This window comes from Anabrus simplex, chromosome 1 (genome assembly GCF_040414725.1).
Source record: "Anabrus simplex isolate iqAnaSimp1 chromosome 1, ASM4041472v1, whole genome shotgun sequence".
NCBI lineage: Eukaryota > Metazoa > Arthropoda > Insecta > Orthoptera > Tettigoniidae > Anabrus > Anabrus simplex.
This window is the reverse complement of record NC_090265.1, coordinates 1,151,208,060-1,151,222,809: the sequence shown is the minus strand read 5'-3', so window position 1 is coordinate 1,151,222,809 and position 14,750 is coordinate 1,151,208,060. Positions and strand designations below refer to the sequence as shown.

The 14,750-nt window shown below is 43.1% G+C and overlaps 1 protein-coding gene across 1 annotated transcript in view; it reads right to left on the bottom strand.

Annotated features, from left to right (window-relative positions):
• Mkp3 (Mitogen-activated protein kinase phosphatase 3) overlaps positions 1-14,750 on the bottom strand; it is a 284,020-nt gene that overhangs the window by 85,812 nt on the left and 183,458 nt on the right. Inside the window, exon 2 of the mRNA XM_067137426.2 lies at positions 1,693-1,847. Coding sequence (XP_066993527.1) covers positions 1,693-1,847 — 155 coding nt within the window. The remainder of the gene's footprint in view (positions 1-1,692; positions 1,848-14,750) is intronic.

The following is a 14,750-nucleotide window of genomic DNA, read 5'->3' as shown; positions in this document are numbered from 1 at the left end:
CACCCCGCTGCCAATTGGAGCTGAACATGGACTTTAGAAAAGTGCTGTCACTGTGCGTATCAGTGAACCTGAAATTTTTGGATTCGACACCATTTTCGATTACTTTTATTTCTCAGCCCCTCCCTATGGGTGCTAAAATTGGCATAACCCAACGCGTTTTATCTCCTAAAGTAAGTCATAAGTGTAGCAAGTTTGTTTGAAATCACTGCAGTAGTCCCAAAACTACGGATTCGACACTATCATTGGTCGTTTTATTTATATTCGTATTTCACCTCTTCCCCTAGGATTTCTAGGGGTGTCTTTCCTCCACAGAATTGTTCACAGATAGTAAGTAATATATGCACCAAATTTAGTTGAAAGCTATGCTGGAAAATACACACATACAGTACAATCATAATCTTGGTAAGTTTGGTCATTTTATTTTTTCACCATTTCCCACCCATATGCCAAAGGGGTCTGAACATGGACTTTAAAAAACCTGGAGTATCATTATTCATATGCCTTTGCTAGTGGGACCTAGTGTTTACAGTGCACTATGTCTTCTGGTATGGGCTAGAGCAATCTTGTTACTTTCATTGATCTGTCTCAGCTTTATCCTTGGCTTTGACAAAATGAAAGTGACTGAGGTATGAGTGATGCTAGTAATGCCATTCCTTCTGCAGCCAGTCCCTGCTATGAATGGTGTGAAAATATTGCTCATAGGGTCGGTTGGTGCGTGCATTTCATTGGGCTTGGCAGACTGATATGTAATAGCAACTTCTGGCTCAGTGAGGAAAGCAACGGGAAATTACCTCACTCCTCATTTCCCTAGTACGCCTCTTCAGTGATGCCTAGGCCATCTATGACAGCTGATGGCGGAGCTGTTGAGGATCCAACCAGCCTTCGGGCTGAGGACTAAACATACATACATCATTATTCATCTCAGCGACCCCGAAAGCTACGGACATGGCACTATTTTCTATTTTTTATATATTCCACCCCAATCACCCCCAACCCTAAGGGTGTTAAGGGCGTCTTAACCCCACGCGGTTAGTCTCCTGATAATAAGTCATAAGTGTACCAAGTTTGTTTCAAATCACTCCAGTAGTTCTAAAAGCAATGGATTCGACACTATTGTTGGCTGTTTTTATTTATATTTGTATTTCATCCCTTCCCCTTGGGTTTCTAGTGGTGTCTTGCCCCCACAGCATTTTTCGCAGATTGTAAGTAATATTTGCACCAAATTTACTCTTGTAGTAATTTAGTCCAGGAGTATCTGAAAGGACTAAAATACTTCGGAAGTAATTTACTCTCGTATGGAAGTCGCTGAATGCCGACTTCAAGAGTACTTTACTACGGAAGCAGATCTTACTCTTGGTTGGTGCACGCCACCCTCAGTGTTAGAAATAAGAGTAATTCCGATCCGTTTAGTCTTCAGACTTCAAAACATCTGTTCCCTAGCTAGGTATCCTGTAGACACTGAGGTAGCATGCGGTCATCGAGACGACTCCTTCTACTACGTTGCTCTGAATTCACAACGGGTCCACCGCATCTCCTGTCAGACAACTCCTTAACCGTACTCATGTTCCAAAATCCAGACAAGGAATAGAATACTTAGACGTGTTGGGATCAAATCTGGGACCTCTAGGAAGGGGGCAGGACGTACAGGTCTGGAAGACATTAGTTAACTGTAGTAAAAACTAATGAACTGACCTTGGAATGCTGCGATGTGGCTGATATCCTGAGACTTCGAAGCCCCATGAGTGGAACTGCCACGGCATCCGAACCAGGACCTGCTCCAGCCACCAGCAGCTCGGAGCAGCTCTCGCACCATTCAGGGTAGCAAGAGCGGAACGGGGAAAAGCCACCTAAAGGAACAAAATGCAATTATTAGAACATTTTAAAGTCTCAATAACAGGATTAATATTGGGATAAACCATAATGGTTTAATAACGTCCCTTCAATTGCTATCAATTTTAAGGGTCGCCAGAGTGTCAGAATTTTGTCCTCGAAAGGGGTTCTTGAATGTGTCAGTAAATCTACAGACACAGATCTCTGAGCAATCCGAACTATGAGCATAGAAGGCGAGTCAACTATGGTATGCAGCTAATCACGACGGAATTGGATATTTATTTAGCGTATGGCTTTTAGTGCCGGAAGTGTCCGAGAAACGTATTCGGCTCGCTCGGTGCAGGTTTTTCTACTTGATGCGCATGGGCGACCTGCGCGGCTAGGTACGAGAAGATGACAATGAGATAGGGTGAAACCTGGTGCCTGAACATAGCCTACTCCTGTCGAATAACACCAAGGGATCTGATCAAGGCTTAAAATCCCCATTCGAAGACGAATCGCCATCAATGCCTTCACTCCATACGGACATTGCGGAGAGGTGTGTAACTGAAGCCAGGATTTTGGCACGCATTCTAGTGTGTATGTGTGTGCGCGCTTTTTTCTTTTTAATCAACGAGACTGGAACCGGCTGACCACAATAGACTTCACACCTTACTGATCATGGCCACCAGGCTGACAGAGACGTATGGAGATGAGAATATTAACTGTAGTTCTGGGATGACAGGGTTTTGATTTCCGGTCCTGCAAGAATGGTAGGAGGGTTGGTATATGGTTAAAATGTTCCATGCAGCTCACCTTCATTGGATGTGTGCCTAAAAAGAGCTGCACCATCTCGGGGACGAGGACACGAATTTACTTTAGCTCAACGAAGTAAGGAATGAGGACAGTTTTGTTATGGTTCAATAAAGCCGTGCGTAGATATTGTTTTATTTCTTACGGGAGTGTACCAACATATTGAGGACATATTAAACTTCCTTCGGTCAGATTCCAGGTTGAGATCCGACAGAATTTCTGCCGCGTGTGGATGAATTCCGTATTGGGAAACCAGGGGTGACAGCTAAATGTTGTAGCCTATTTGTACAGATTAATAATGACTTTTCTCGTTAGTGGTTCAACGTTGTACCAATCAAACAGGATTTTGGCGACGATCGGGTAGGACTGGGAAGGAAGCGACCGTGGCTTGGTGTAAAATGAGAAATTACGAAAAACCATCTTCAAGACTGCCTATAGTGGGGTTCGAACCCACCACATCCCAAATGGAAGATAACAGCCACACGGCCCGAGCCAGATAGCCAACTCGCTCAATAATAATAATAATAATAATAATAATAATAATAATAATAATAATAATAATAATAATCGCATGAAATTAAAGTTCCTTCAAATATTATCGGTAGCTCAAACGATAGAGCGCAGGCCTTCTGGGAGCTCTAATAGAAGCGTTCGATCCCAACTCAGTCCGGTGGTGTTTGAAGGTGCTAAAATACGCCAGCTCATGTCGGTAGATTTTCTGGTACGTTAAAGAGCTCATGCGGGACAAAATTCAGGCAACTCGGCGTCTCCAAAAACTGTAAAAGTAGTTAGTGGGACGTAAAAACAATAACATTTTTGTTGCCATTGATGCTTTCACGGTCCGTACTTATAGACATGATATAGGCTTTTGGGCTTATACCGCGTCAAGGTAAGGTAAGGGTTATTCTGCCCAAAGGCAGGTCCGAACCTCCGCAGAGGTGTTCCTGAGCCGGAGTTTACGTGCGGTAGGGTGGCCAGTTCCTTTCCGCTCTTCCATTCCCTTACCCCCTCACCAACAGCGCGTGGCAACCCATCCAACTCCTGACCACGCCCAATGTTGCTTAACTTCGGGGATCTCGCGGGATCCGGTGTTTCAACACGGCTACGGTCGTTGGCTACCGTGTCAAGAAAATAAGGTGAAATTCTTTACGTTTCGCAGAGAACTTTGCTTTGAGTCATCAGACGAAAATCTCGACTGTCCACGAGAAAGGCTTCTCAAACAATGTGGTTTGAATGTAGACGTTATAATAGAAGTGAAAATGGCACGTTCATTCATCACCAGATGGCTCCCCGGACGTGGTACATCGCTAGCGTTCGAAGCGGAGGCTGACAGAACCATCAGAATCAGTCTGAGAGTGTCATATAACATAACAGGTGTACGCACATATGAAGGTATGATATTGACACAAGCCTGGAATGAAACATCTGACAATGAGGAACATGCGAATTTGGAAAACACAGAAACGAAATAACAATAGTGAAGGGACAGGGAAGGGAACTACCAACTTAAATCCTTAATTGCTGGCAACCACGTGTTACTTAATTGAGAGCCAGTGTCCCTGTTGAAATTATTAGGATTTCTACGTATTTCCACAGCTACCCGTATAATGCTGGACTGGACCTGTAGTGTCTAGTGTGGGTAAGAGCTCGAGCATCTTGGAACACGACATCGTGACCCGACTATAGAGCGTGCTCAGCTATTGCTGATTTGTCTGACTGGTTGAGACGAATATTACGTTCATGTTCCTTGATAAGAGTACCAATGGACCGGCATGTTTGGCCAATGTATACCTGACCGCAAGTACATGGAATTTCGTATACCCCAGGATGTAAAATTCTAACAGACAAAGATTTTTACTGTTGTACGATAGCCAATGACTCCGAGCTATCGCAGTGAAGTACTCTTGCCAACTGACAAGTAGAATTCGAACTCCCAACACAGCGCATATGAGGCGAGCGGCCGAGCCAACTGCGTTACTCAAAGGGTACTGAATTAACACAATTATGCCTAGTTTGCAGACATGGTGTTCCATCTCGTATTCTTACAATCAAATAATGTTCGAGCTCCTAAAACATCATACAAAATGTGACCAGTTGGTTAATTTCAGATTGTACTTTCTGATCCTTATTTCGTTCTTCATATTTTTTTGAAATAAGTACACCTTTCACCTCTCGCCGAAAAGTATAAAAGATGACCAATGTTACAATATAAATACTGCATCACTCGCGTGTTCCATGTTTCTCCTATAATAAATCAGTTTTTCTTTCAACGTGTTTCTTGCCATATGACGTGGCGTATTTTATTTAGAACGGAGTCTGCCAGGATTTTAAGCGCCGTGGGTGTCTGTCGGCACCGTCTGCTGGCCAACCCATGTAAACACACTGATTCACAAGACGATTTAGAGTGGCTGAGTCACATCGATTCAGTACTTCCGTTTCGCGGGTCAAGGATCGATGTTCAGCGTGAAGTAATAATAATAATAATAATAATAATAATAATAATAATAATAATAATAATAATAATAATAATAATAATAATAATATACTATACACCTCGGAAACCTTGATCATCGAAGGCAGATCACTTATTAAGACACAGAGAAACAGGAGAGGAGAATATTGAAGATAATCTTTGGTCCAGTCTGCTCAGAGGGAATTTAGATGAAACGAAATCTCGGGAGCTTTATCATCATTCTGAAAAGATAACTGACACCATCATAAAAGGCGATTAAAGTTCTATGGGCACATTCTCAGAATTAACAATGACAGGCTCACCAAAAGGATTCTCAACCTTGCTCTCTCAAAGAAATTCAGGAACTCAGCAAACTAGAAAAAGACCTTTAGGGGAAATTGGCATCCCACAGGAAATTGTTCAAGATCGACTCCAGTTATTAAAAAAAAAAAAACAGCCAACAACCGTCATTTTGCTAAGAAAATGAAGACCAGGATCTATAAATCATGGACTGAAGAACGGAGGAAAATATTCAGTGCCCAGATGAAGAGACTTTGGGAGAAGAACAACATCAACTAAATAATAATAATAATAATAATAATAATAATAATAATAATAATGGTTTTTGAACGTGCTGAAATATGACAGCCTCGTAACGGTAGATTTTTCACGTAAAATAACTCCTGCGAGACAAAATTCCGGCATCTCGGAGTATCCGAAAACAATAAAGGTCGTTAATGAGACGCAAACCATTATTATTATTATTTCCATTTTACTCTCAATATGCATTTCGTCAGTTCCAATGAATATGAAATAATAATTTCGTGTGGCTATTTCTAGCCGACTGCAGCCCCTGTAAGGCAGACGCTCCGATGAGGGTGGGCGGCATCTGCCATGTGTAGGTAACTACGTCTTCTTGTGGTGGAGGATAGTGTTATGTGAGGTGTGTGAGTTGCAGGGATGTTAGGGACAGCACAAACACCCAGCCCCCGAGCTAGTGGAATTAACCAATGAAGGTTAAAATCCCCGACCCGGCCGGGAATCGAACCCGGGACCCTTTGAACCGAAGGCCAGTACGCTGACCATTTAGCCAACGAGTCGGGCTGAATACGAAATGATAATAATAATAATAATAATAATAATAATAATAATAATAATAATAATAATGAAAAATCTACAACATGTTTTCCAGTCAATGACCGGGTCAGGGACGGGATGAATGAAGCCCCATCTTGCGGCGAGGATAGGAATTGTGCCGGCTGCCGAGGCCTGTCGCACTCCTCTATTAATAATAATAATAATAATAATAATAATAATAATAATAATAATAATAATAATAATAATAAATGTCCAACTCTTGTCCCGTTTCTCTGCGGGGTCGGGGGGTCGGGTATGAAGTGAGATTAATCTTTGTAGCGACTTTTACGACCGGGTGCCCTTCCTGACGTGATCATCATCATCATCATCATCATCATCATCATCATCATCATCATCATCATCAAAGGATTTAATAAAATGAATGACGTAATATATGACAGTAGGAAGGGAGAGGATGAAACCCGGTGCCGGCACATAACCTACTCCTGCCGAATAGCAACAAGGAGTTTGCTCAAAGATAAACGTCATCATCCGACGGACGAATCACCATCAACAGCGTCATATGCCCGCACTCCATATGAACACTGCGCTGAGGTTTGGAATTGAATCCAGGTGTTTGGAACGCAATTTGGTGATTATAATTTGCATACCACCACCAGCTTCCTACCCTGCCGGCCAGCATTCTTTCTGATGGCGACTTTTTTCGACCCACGGAGCTCGAACCGGTTAACCACTGTGTCAAGACTATATATACTTAACGCCTTAACGACCATGGCCACCAAGCGGAATAATAATAATAATAATAATAATAATAATAATAATAATAATAATAATAATAATAATAATAATAATAATAATAATAATAATTGGAATGTGCATCAATGTTTCAGTTTGTGAGAACGACGAAGGATCAGATATGGCGGGCAATTAATTTTAGAAAACAAATTACAAACTAAACAATTAATTTAAGTTGACTGGAAGCTACTCCAGTCCAGTCACCCACGCGCGATGGAGGACAATTGAGGACACCCACGCGCGGTGCTAGCACGGAGCGGGACGCCGTTGGCATGACGACGGTTACCAGGGAGACACAGAAACCAGGTCATCGGCTGCAGCGAGTACTGTATATAGACCTTGAACGAACCGAGCTGAGCCCAATCCGTGGGTGTTCTCTTTCTACAATAATTTGCACGCACGCTTCCTTCCGGCCGCGGCCGGATTCTACCGTGGGTTCCAGCGCTCCACCCACACACCCGCCGCGCAAGGTAACAACTTACAAGGCTTGCCTTGCTTCGAACTTTAAAGCTTAGTTTAACTGTAAGAAAACGCGACAAAAACACATTACATGTTTCTCATCGGCAGTGTGGTGATAACTGATAAAAGAACAGGATTATCATATTTTAAAGCGCTTCACATCATACAAAAGGCCTCGTTTATTTAACATCCACCCTCGCAGTGTAAGTGTTGGTGTTATCAGCTGTCATTCTCGGAAGTCGGTTCGAAGCCCGTTACTGCCAGATATTTAATACTGGCACCACGAGGGCCTGTGGATGGTTATCGTTATGGTGTATACCTCACCTACATACAGATATATCCGGAACGAGATGAAATATGAATTCGAGAATATAAGTTTAACGTCCGGTTCTATGGCTGAGTGGTCAGCGTCTTGGCTTTCAACCCGAGGGACCCTGGAATCTTTTCGCGGTCGGGTCGAGGGATTTTAATCGTAAATTGGCCCGGGGACTAGGTGTTTGTACTGTTCCCAACATTCCTGCAAATTACACGCCACACATAACACTATCCACAATCACACTAATAAGCAGTTTCCAATACACGGCAGATGTCGCCCACCTTCACTGGAGGGTCTGCCTAGCAAGGGCTGCACCATGCTAGCAAATAGCCACAAGAAATTACTATTATAATAATGTTATTGGCTTTACGTCCCACTAACTACTCTTGTACGGTTTTCGGAGACGCCGAGGTGCTGGAATTTAGTCCCGCAGGAGTTCTTTTACGTGCCAGTAAATCTACCGACACGAGGCTGACGTATTTGAGCACCTTCGCATACCACCGGACTGAGCCAGGATCGAACCTGCAAGAAATTATTATTATTATTATTATTAATAATATTATTATTATTATTACTACCACTGAGCGGAGTGGCTGCGCGTGTTAACGCGCTACGGCTATGGAACCATGCTCTGTATTCGGGAGACGCGTAGGTTCGAACTCCACCGTCGGCGGTTCTGAGAATGGTTTTCTATGGTTTCCCATGTTGACTCACAGGCAAATGCCGCGGCAGTTCCATTTCATAGATCACAGCCGATTCCTTTCACCTCCTCACCCAAATTCATTCACTATTATTCATTTAATCTGCATTAGCTCCTGAACTGAGGTTGGCGTCAGGAAGGCCATCCGGCCGTAAAAATATGCCATATAAATTCATCTCACCTCATCTCCAACCCCGTATCATGAATCGGGACTTAGGGGTAAACAAGAAATATTTATTTATTTATTTATTTATTTATTTATTTATTTATTTATTTATTTATTTATTTATTTATTTATTTATTTAATGGTTAGTTACTTAGTTTTTTAATGCTATTTGTTCGGGGCGTCGACCCATGTGGATCTTTTGCCCTTAACTTAGTTAAAAACTGTGAAATAATGGAAATAAATATTTTTTTCTAAATAACAACCATGGCATTTTAATCCTTCAGGTTTCAGTGACAATCAGTAGGCAACTTTTGTCTTTAAAAGCATTTGATGAGGTCGGTTTCGTAGTTCATATCACTAACGAGATGTTTCATGAGCTTAGTGTAGTGGTTAGTTGTACTTAGTAATCTTAACTTAAACCTTTCTTAGTTAACTTACCTTCTCTTCCTACACTGACGGGATAGATATTTCGTTTTCACCTTTGCCTTAAATACACCCCAACTCCAAAAAAGCAAGCAAGCTTACAGTTATACCTGATTTTTTATATTGTGATCATAGCCGCAGAACGTTCAGTTTTACGTAGAACTACACCCGTACTTTTCGTTTCAGAAATCCGACACGTATTGAAGGCCTTCGTGAGAAGCGAGTGAATATGCCACTCGGCTATCTCACCCCTAAGATCCTAACTCCCCAGCGCCTCTATTCTTCGGGAACTGGGACTGTTCTATTTCACCCACAGGACTCGTGTTTAAGGCGCTAATTTGTAAATAACAGGAAAAGGAGTTTATCGAATACAGCTTCTGGTTGGAGACTTCAAAATGTTATGACACGTCATGCAATCTAAAACGCCTACGTTTCACCAACTTCTGTGTAAGCCATTATCAAGGCCACATATCAGCTGGTACGTGCACTACCTGTAACTTGATGGCACGTGCTTGAAAAGCTCAGCTCAACAGTTGGTTACCTCGGTGCAAGCAATACAGCACCGATTAAATAATAGCAGAAAGAAGAAAACCCTTTCAGTTGGATTAAGATATCGAGCTTTCGTAATGAGTTTCCTAGCTGCCGACATTGTTCTGTCCTGACCTGAGTAAATAGTGTAACATTCTTACATAGGGCCTATACACGACTGACAAAACATTCACGGTTCAGTCAGCAAGCCTCTGTACACGAAACATGTGTCTTCATTATCCTCTATCCTCAGCTAGCACCAAGGGATTTTCTGCATCTATGTCTCATTTCAATGTAAAATGTACTCTGTTACTACTTACCTGACTCTCCTGCATCCAAGCCCTAGTCAATGGGTCTCCTAGATAACTTATTATCTACCATTCGCTTCACTTGACCCTACCACAGAAGCCAGTTGACCAACATTTCCACACGACTTCATTTAACGAGTTCTTTCCTGGGTATCTTCCTCGCACTGTTCCCATTTATACATAACACAAATATTTATTGATACTTTCATATGCTACCACCATTTTCAATACGGTGTCCATGGCTAAATGGTTAGCGTGCTGGCCTTTGGTCACAGGGGTCCCGGGTTCGATTCCCGGCAGGGTCGGGAAGTTTAACCATGATTGGTTAATTCCCCTGGCACGACGACTGGATGTATGTGCCGTCTTTATCATCATTTAGTCCCCATAACGACGCGCAGGTCGCCTACGGGCGCAAAATCAAAAGATCTGCACTAGGCCTCTCCGGAGGTCACACGCCATTATTATTACACTCAATACGGTATCCGGAATCTGCTCAGCTTTCATCTTATTTTCTTATTACGGAGTACCGCTGATCGTAACAGCTAACTCGAAGCGTTAGCTTTGTTCTTTCTTTCTTTCCTTTCTTTCTTTCTTTCTTTCTTGATCTGATTACCCTCCAGGGTTGGTTTTTCCCTCGGACTCAGCGAGGGATCCCACCTCTACCGCCTCAAGGGCAGTGTCCTGGAGCGTGAGACATTGGGTCGGGGGATACAACTGTGATTAGCTGCCATCCCTGGAGGCCTGGGTTCGATTCCCCGCTCTGCCACGAAATTTCAAAAGTGGTACGAGGGCTGGAATGGCGTCCACTCAGCCTCGGGAGGTCAACTGAGTAGAGGTGGGTTCGATTCCCACCTCAGCCATCCTGGAAGTGGTTTTCCGTGATTCCCACGTCTCCTCCAGGCAAATGCTGGGAGGGTACCTAACCTCAGGCCACGGCCTCTTCCTTCCCTCTTCCTTGTCTATCCCTTCCAATCTTCCCATCCCCCGCAAGGCCCCTGTTCAGCATAGCAGGAGAGGCCGCCTGGGCGAGGTACTGGCCATCCTCCCCAGTTGTATTCCCGACCCAGGGTCTGAAGCTCCAAGACACTGCCCTTGAGGCGGTAGAGATGGGATCCCTCGCTGAGTCCGAGGGAAAAACCGACCCTGGAGGGTAAACAGATAAAGAAGAAGAAGTGTTAGTGCGAAGTTAAATCACCAGCAAAATGCAAGGTGTTCAAATACGCCAGCAGGTAAAATAACTCGTGCGAGACGAAATTCCGACACTTCGGCGTCTCCAAAACCCGTTGAAGTAGTTAGTAGGGCTTAAAACCGATAATGAAAATGAATGAAAATCCACAGCCTGTTTCCAGTCATTTGACCGGGTCAGGAATGGAATGAATGAATCCCCCTTCTAGCGGCGAGGATGTGAATTGTGCCGGCTGCCGAGGCCTGTCGCACTCCTCTGGGGCAATGATTAATGAATGATTAATGAAATGAAATGATACTGGAGAGTGTTGCTGGAATGAAAGATGACAGGGAAAACCGGAGTACCCGGAGAAAAACCTGTCCCGCCTCCGCTTTGTCCAGCACAAATCTCACATGGAGTGATCAAAACCGATAATAATAATAATAATAATAATAATAATAATAATAATAATAATAATAATAATAATAATAATAATAATAATAATAATAATAATAATAATAATAATAATAATAATAAATTTGTTGGTTATAACCGAATACATAACTTGTAAGTCAGACTCTCTGATGCCGTGTATGGGAAACTTCGTATTATTGTGGTGGAGGATAGTACCGTATTGTGTGTGGTGTGTGAGTTGCTGTCGGAGACAGTAAAAGCACCCAGCCCCCGAGCCAAGGGAATTAACAGTTTACTGTTAGAATCCCACAACTCAGCCAGGAATCGAAACCAGGGACCGAAAGCGAAGCCACTGACTACTCAGCCATGAATCCGAATGACCATGATGATAATGATATCTCCTTAAGTTGTCTAGTGCGACTTTCACTCTTAAATCAAAGATCCAATATCTTAAAGAGGAATCTGAATCACAGGGATGCGATTTCCGTTGAAAAAAAAAAGTCAAGTACCGTATAAATAAAATGTATGGTATTGACTAAGGTTCGAATCGTAGCTCTCTTGGTTGACAAGTTATCATGTGTATCCTCATCAGTACGTCAACTGTACAGGAGAGAAATACCGGCGCAACAATTAACACAATATAATGTTGTGACAACTGTGATCTTATCTATTTTCCTGCTGGTAAAGCAATTCAGGCGTAAAGGGCCTTGACTCGCGCAAGGACAAGGCCTTTTACAATACAACTCGTAACTGACTGGCGGGACGCACGAAGAGGTGCCCATGCCACTGAACCGTACTTCCGCTAACAGCAGAGTAGAATACAGACGGCCCTGGTGAGAGAACATACGCGCCTAGAGACTATGAATAGTAGTAAGAATTCCCTTGTGAGAGTATCCTAAAGTGATGTCTTCCTCGGATTAGTCGATACCATTCGGTTTACAGTACGTTTATGATTAATACAATATAGTACAGCTGATTCTTAGATACCGTACGGTATTGATGAAGGACGTCTCGGTATTGTCCGTTAAGTAAATTCTCACAAGGCCCCTCTGGTTCAGGCGTTGACCTGGAATTTGTGTTGGACAAAATTGAGGCGACGATATTTCACATCCAACCGTAAACTGTTGATCCGCTTGGCTTGGACATAGCGTATAGCTTGGGGACTGAGATCTGCACTGTTTGCAACATTTCTTGCAACTCACATACCTATGCAAGAGACTCAGCTGGATTTTCAACTCTCGAAATGATTAATGATGTCATCTCTCTCTCTCTCTCTCTCTCTCTCTCTCTATATATACATTACTGATTCTTGTGTTGACCGGGCGAGTTGGCCGTGCGGTTAGGGGCGCACGGCTGTGAGCTTGCATCCGGGAGATAGTGGGTTCGAATCCCACTGTCAGCAGCTATGAAGTTGGTTTTCGGTGGTTTCCAATTGACACACCAGACAAATGCTGGGGCTGTACCTTATTTAAGGCCACGGCCGGTTCCTTCCAACTCCCAGACCTTTCCCATCCCCGCCGTAAGACCTATCTGTGTCGGTGCGACGTAAAGCCACTAGCAAAAAAATATTAATTCGTGTGTCTGTGTGTGTGCGTTTTTAAGTGCATCGTAACAGTGACAACTCTTCTTTTATTCTTTTGTTAATTCATTTTTTTTTTTTGCTAGTGGCTTTTCGTTGCACCAACACAGATAGGTCTTATGGCGACGATGGGATAGGAAAGGCCTAGGAGTTGGAAGGAAGCGACCGTGGCCTTAATTAAGGTACAGGCTGGTGTAAAAATGGGAAACCAAGTAAAATCATCATCAGGCCTGCCGACAGCGGGGTTCGAACCCATTATCTCCCGAATGCAAGCTGACAGCTATGTGACCCAAACTGCGCAGCCATTCGGTCCGTTTGGGAATTTGTATAAATGGTATTTACTCTATTATGAATTAAAGGCAATAAGGATGTTGCACATATTTAACTTCGGTTTTGCGTAAATAAAACAATGTCCATCATACATTAGGGGGTTTTGTTGCTAATTTTTAGAGACTTTTTTTGCCATTTTATAGGTCAATTTTTGGCATCCATTAGTATTAGGTCATCAAAATGCAGGCAATAGTGATCAACAATGGTTTGGCTAAGGACACTCATTAGTTTTTTTTTTTTTTAAGTTAAGGACTGCGTATTTCTGTACTTAAAATAATGACAAAATAACGAGTAGGCTACATGGCATTCAGAGAGATCATATTTTCGAATGGCCCACCGAATAATATTGCACCGTAGTAGGCCTATAATCATACTTTGCAAGCATACAGTTTCAGTTAGTGATAGGAACAAATTTGTCAAAGTACATACGGGCAAAGAAGTACACTAACATGTATGCCAGCTCCATCCACAACACAGTAAATGCATAAGTTACCTAAGGAGTTAGCTAAAAAAGCTTTCTCGCTTCTGCTTGTAGTAACGGTTGTAGACGGCCTTGAACTTTTCCTTCCCGCACCGTGAACAATGAATTTTGTGATCACAGCTCCCGCATTCCTGAAGCACGTTGTCATTCCTTAAGTTTGGAATGCGGGGGCTACAACAGCTGCTTCTCTGTCTCGCCTTACGTCAATCCATAGCACACGATCTTCCAACCGATACTTGCCCATTAGGCATCCAGTTACTTCACGTATCGTTCTACTTATGCAAAATGTCGTACCACTTGTCTAGTATTTGCTGGCTGGATTGGGATATTGTAAACTTAACCTCAGGTAACACGGACCTCCATATTTACGCGGAATCTGAACCACAGGAACGATAATTTTCTTTTCAAAATTCTCTCATGCATTGGCTGGGATTCGAATCACGGACACCTAGGTGAGAAGCCAAGGACAATACCACTTGGCTATCGCGCGCCGGTAACACAGCTGAGTAGAGGAGTATATTTGTGAGGTTTCCCCACTTCAACTTGCCTTGGAGCTGGAGGCGAATGATGGGGTTTTATCTAATATATAGGTCGCAGCTGTTTCCTTATCAATTTGTTTAGTTATTGGTTTATCGTTAGTCTATTCGGCTCCATGGCTAAATGGTTAGCATGCTGGCCTTTGGTCACAGGGATCCCGAGTTCGATTCCCGGCAGGGTCGGGCATTTTACCCAGCACTTGTTAATCTCGCTGGCACGGGGGCTGGTTGTATGCGTCGTCATCATTCCATCCTTATCACGACGCGCAGGTCACCTACGGGAGTCAAATAAAAAGACCTGCACCTGGCGAGCTGAACTTGTCCTCGGACACTCCCGGCACTAAAAGCCATACGCCATTTCATTACCGTTAGTCTAAC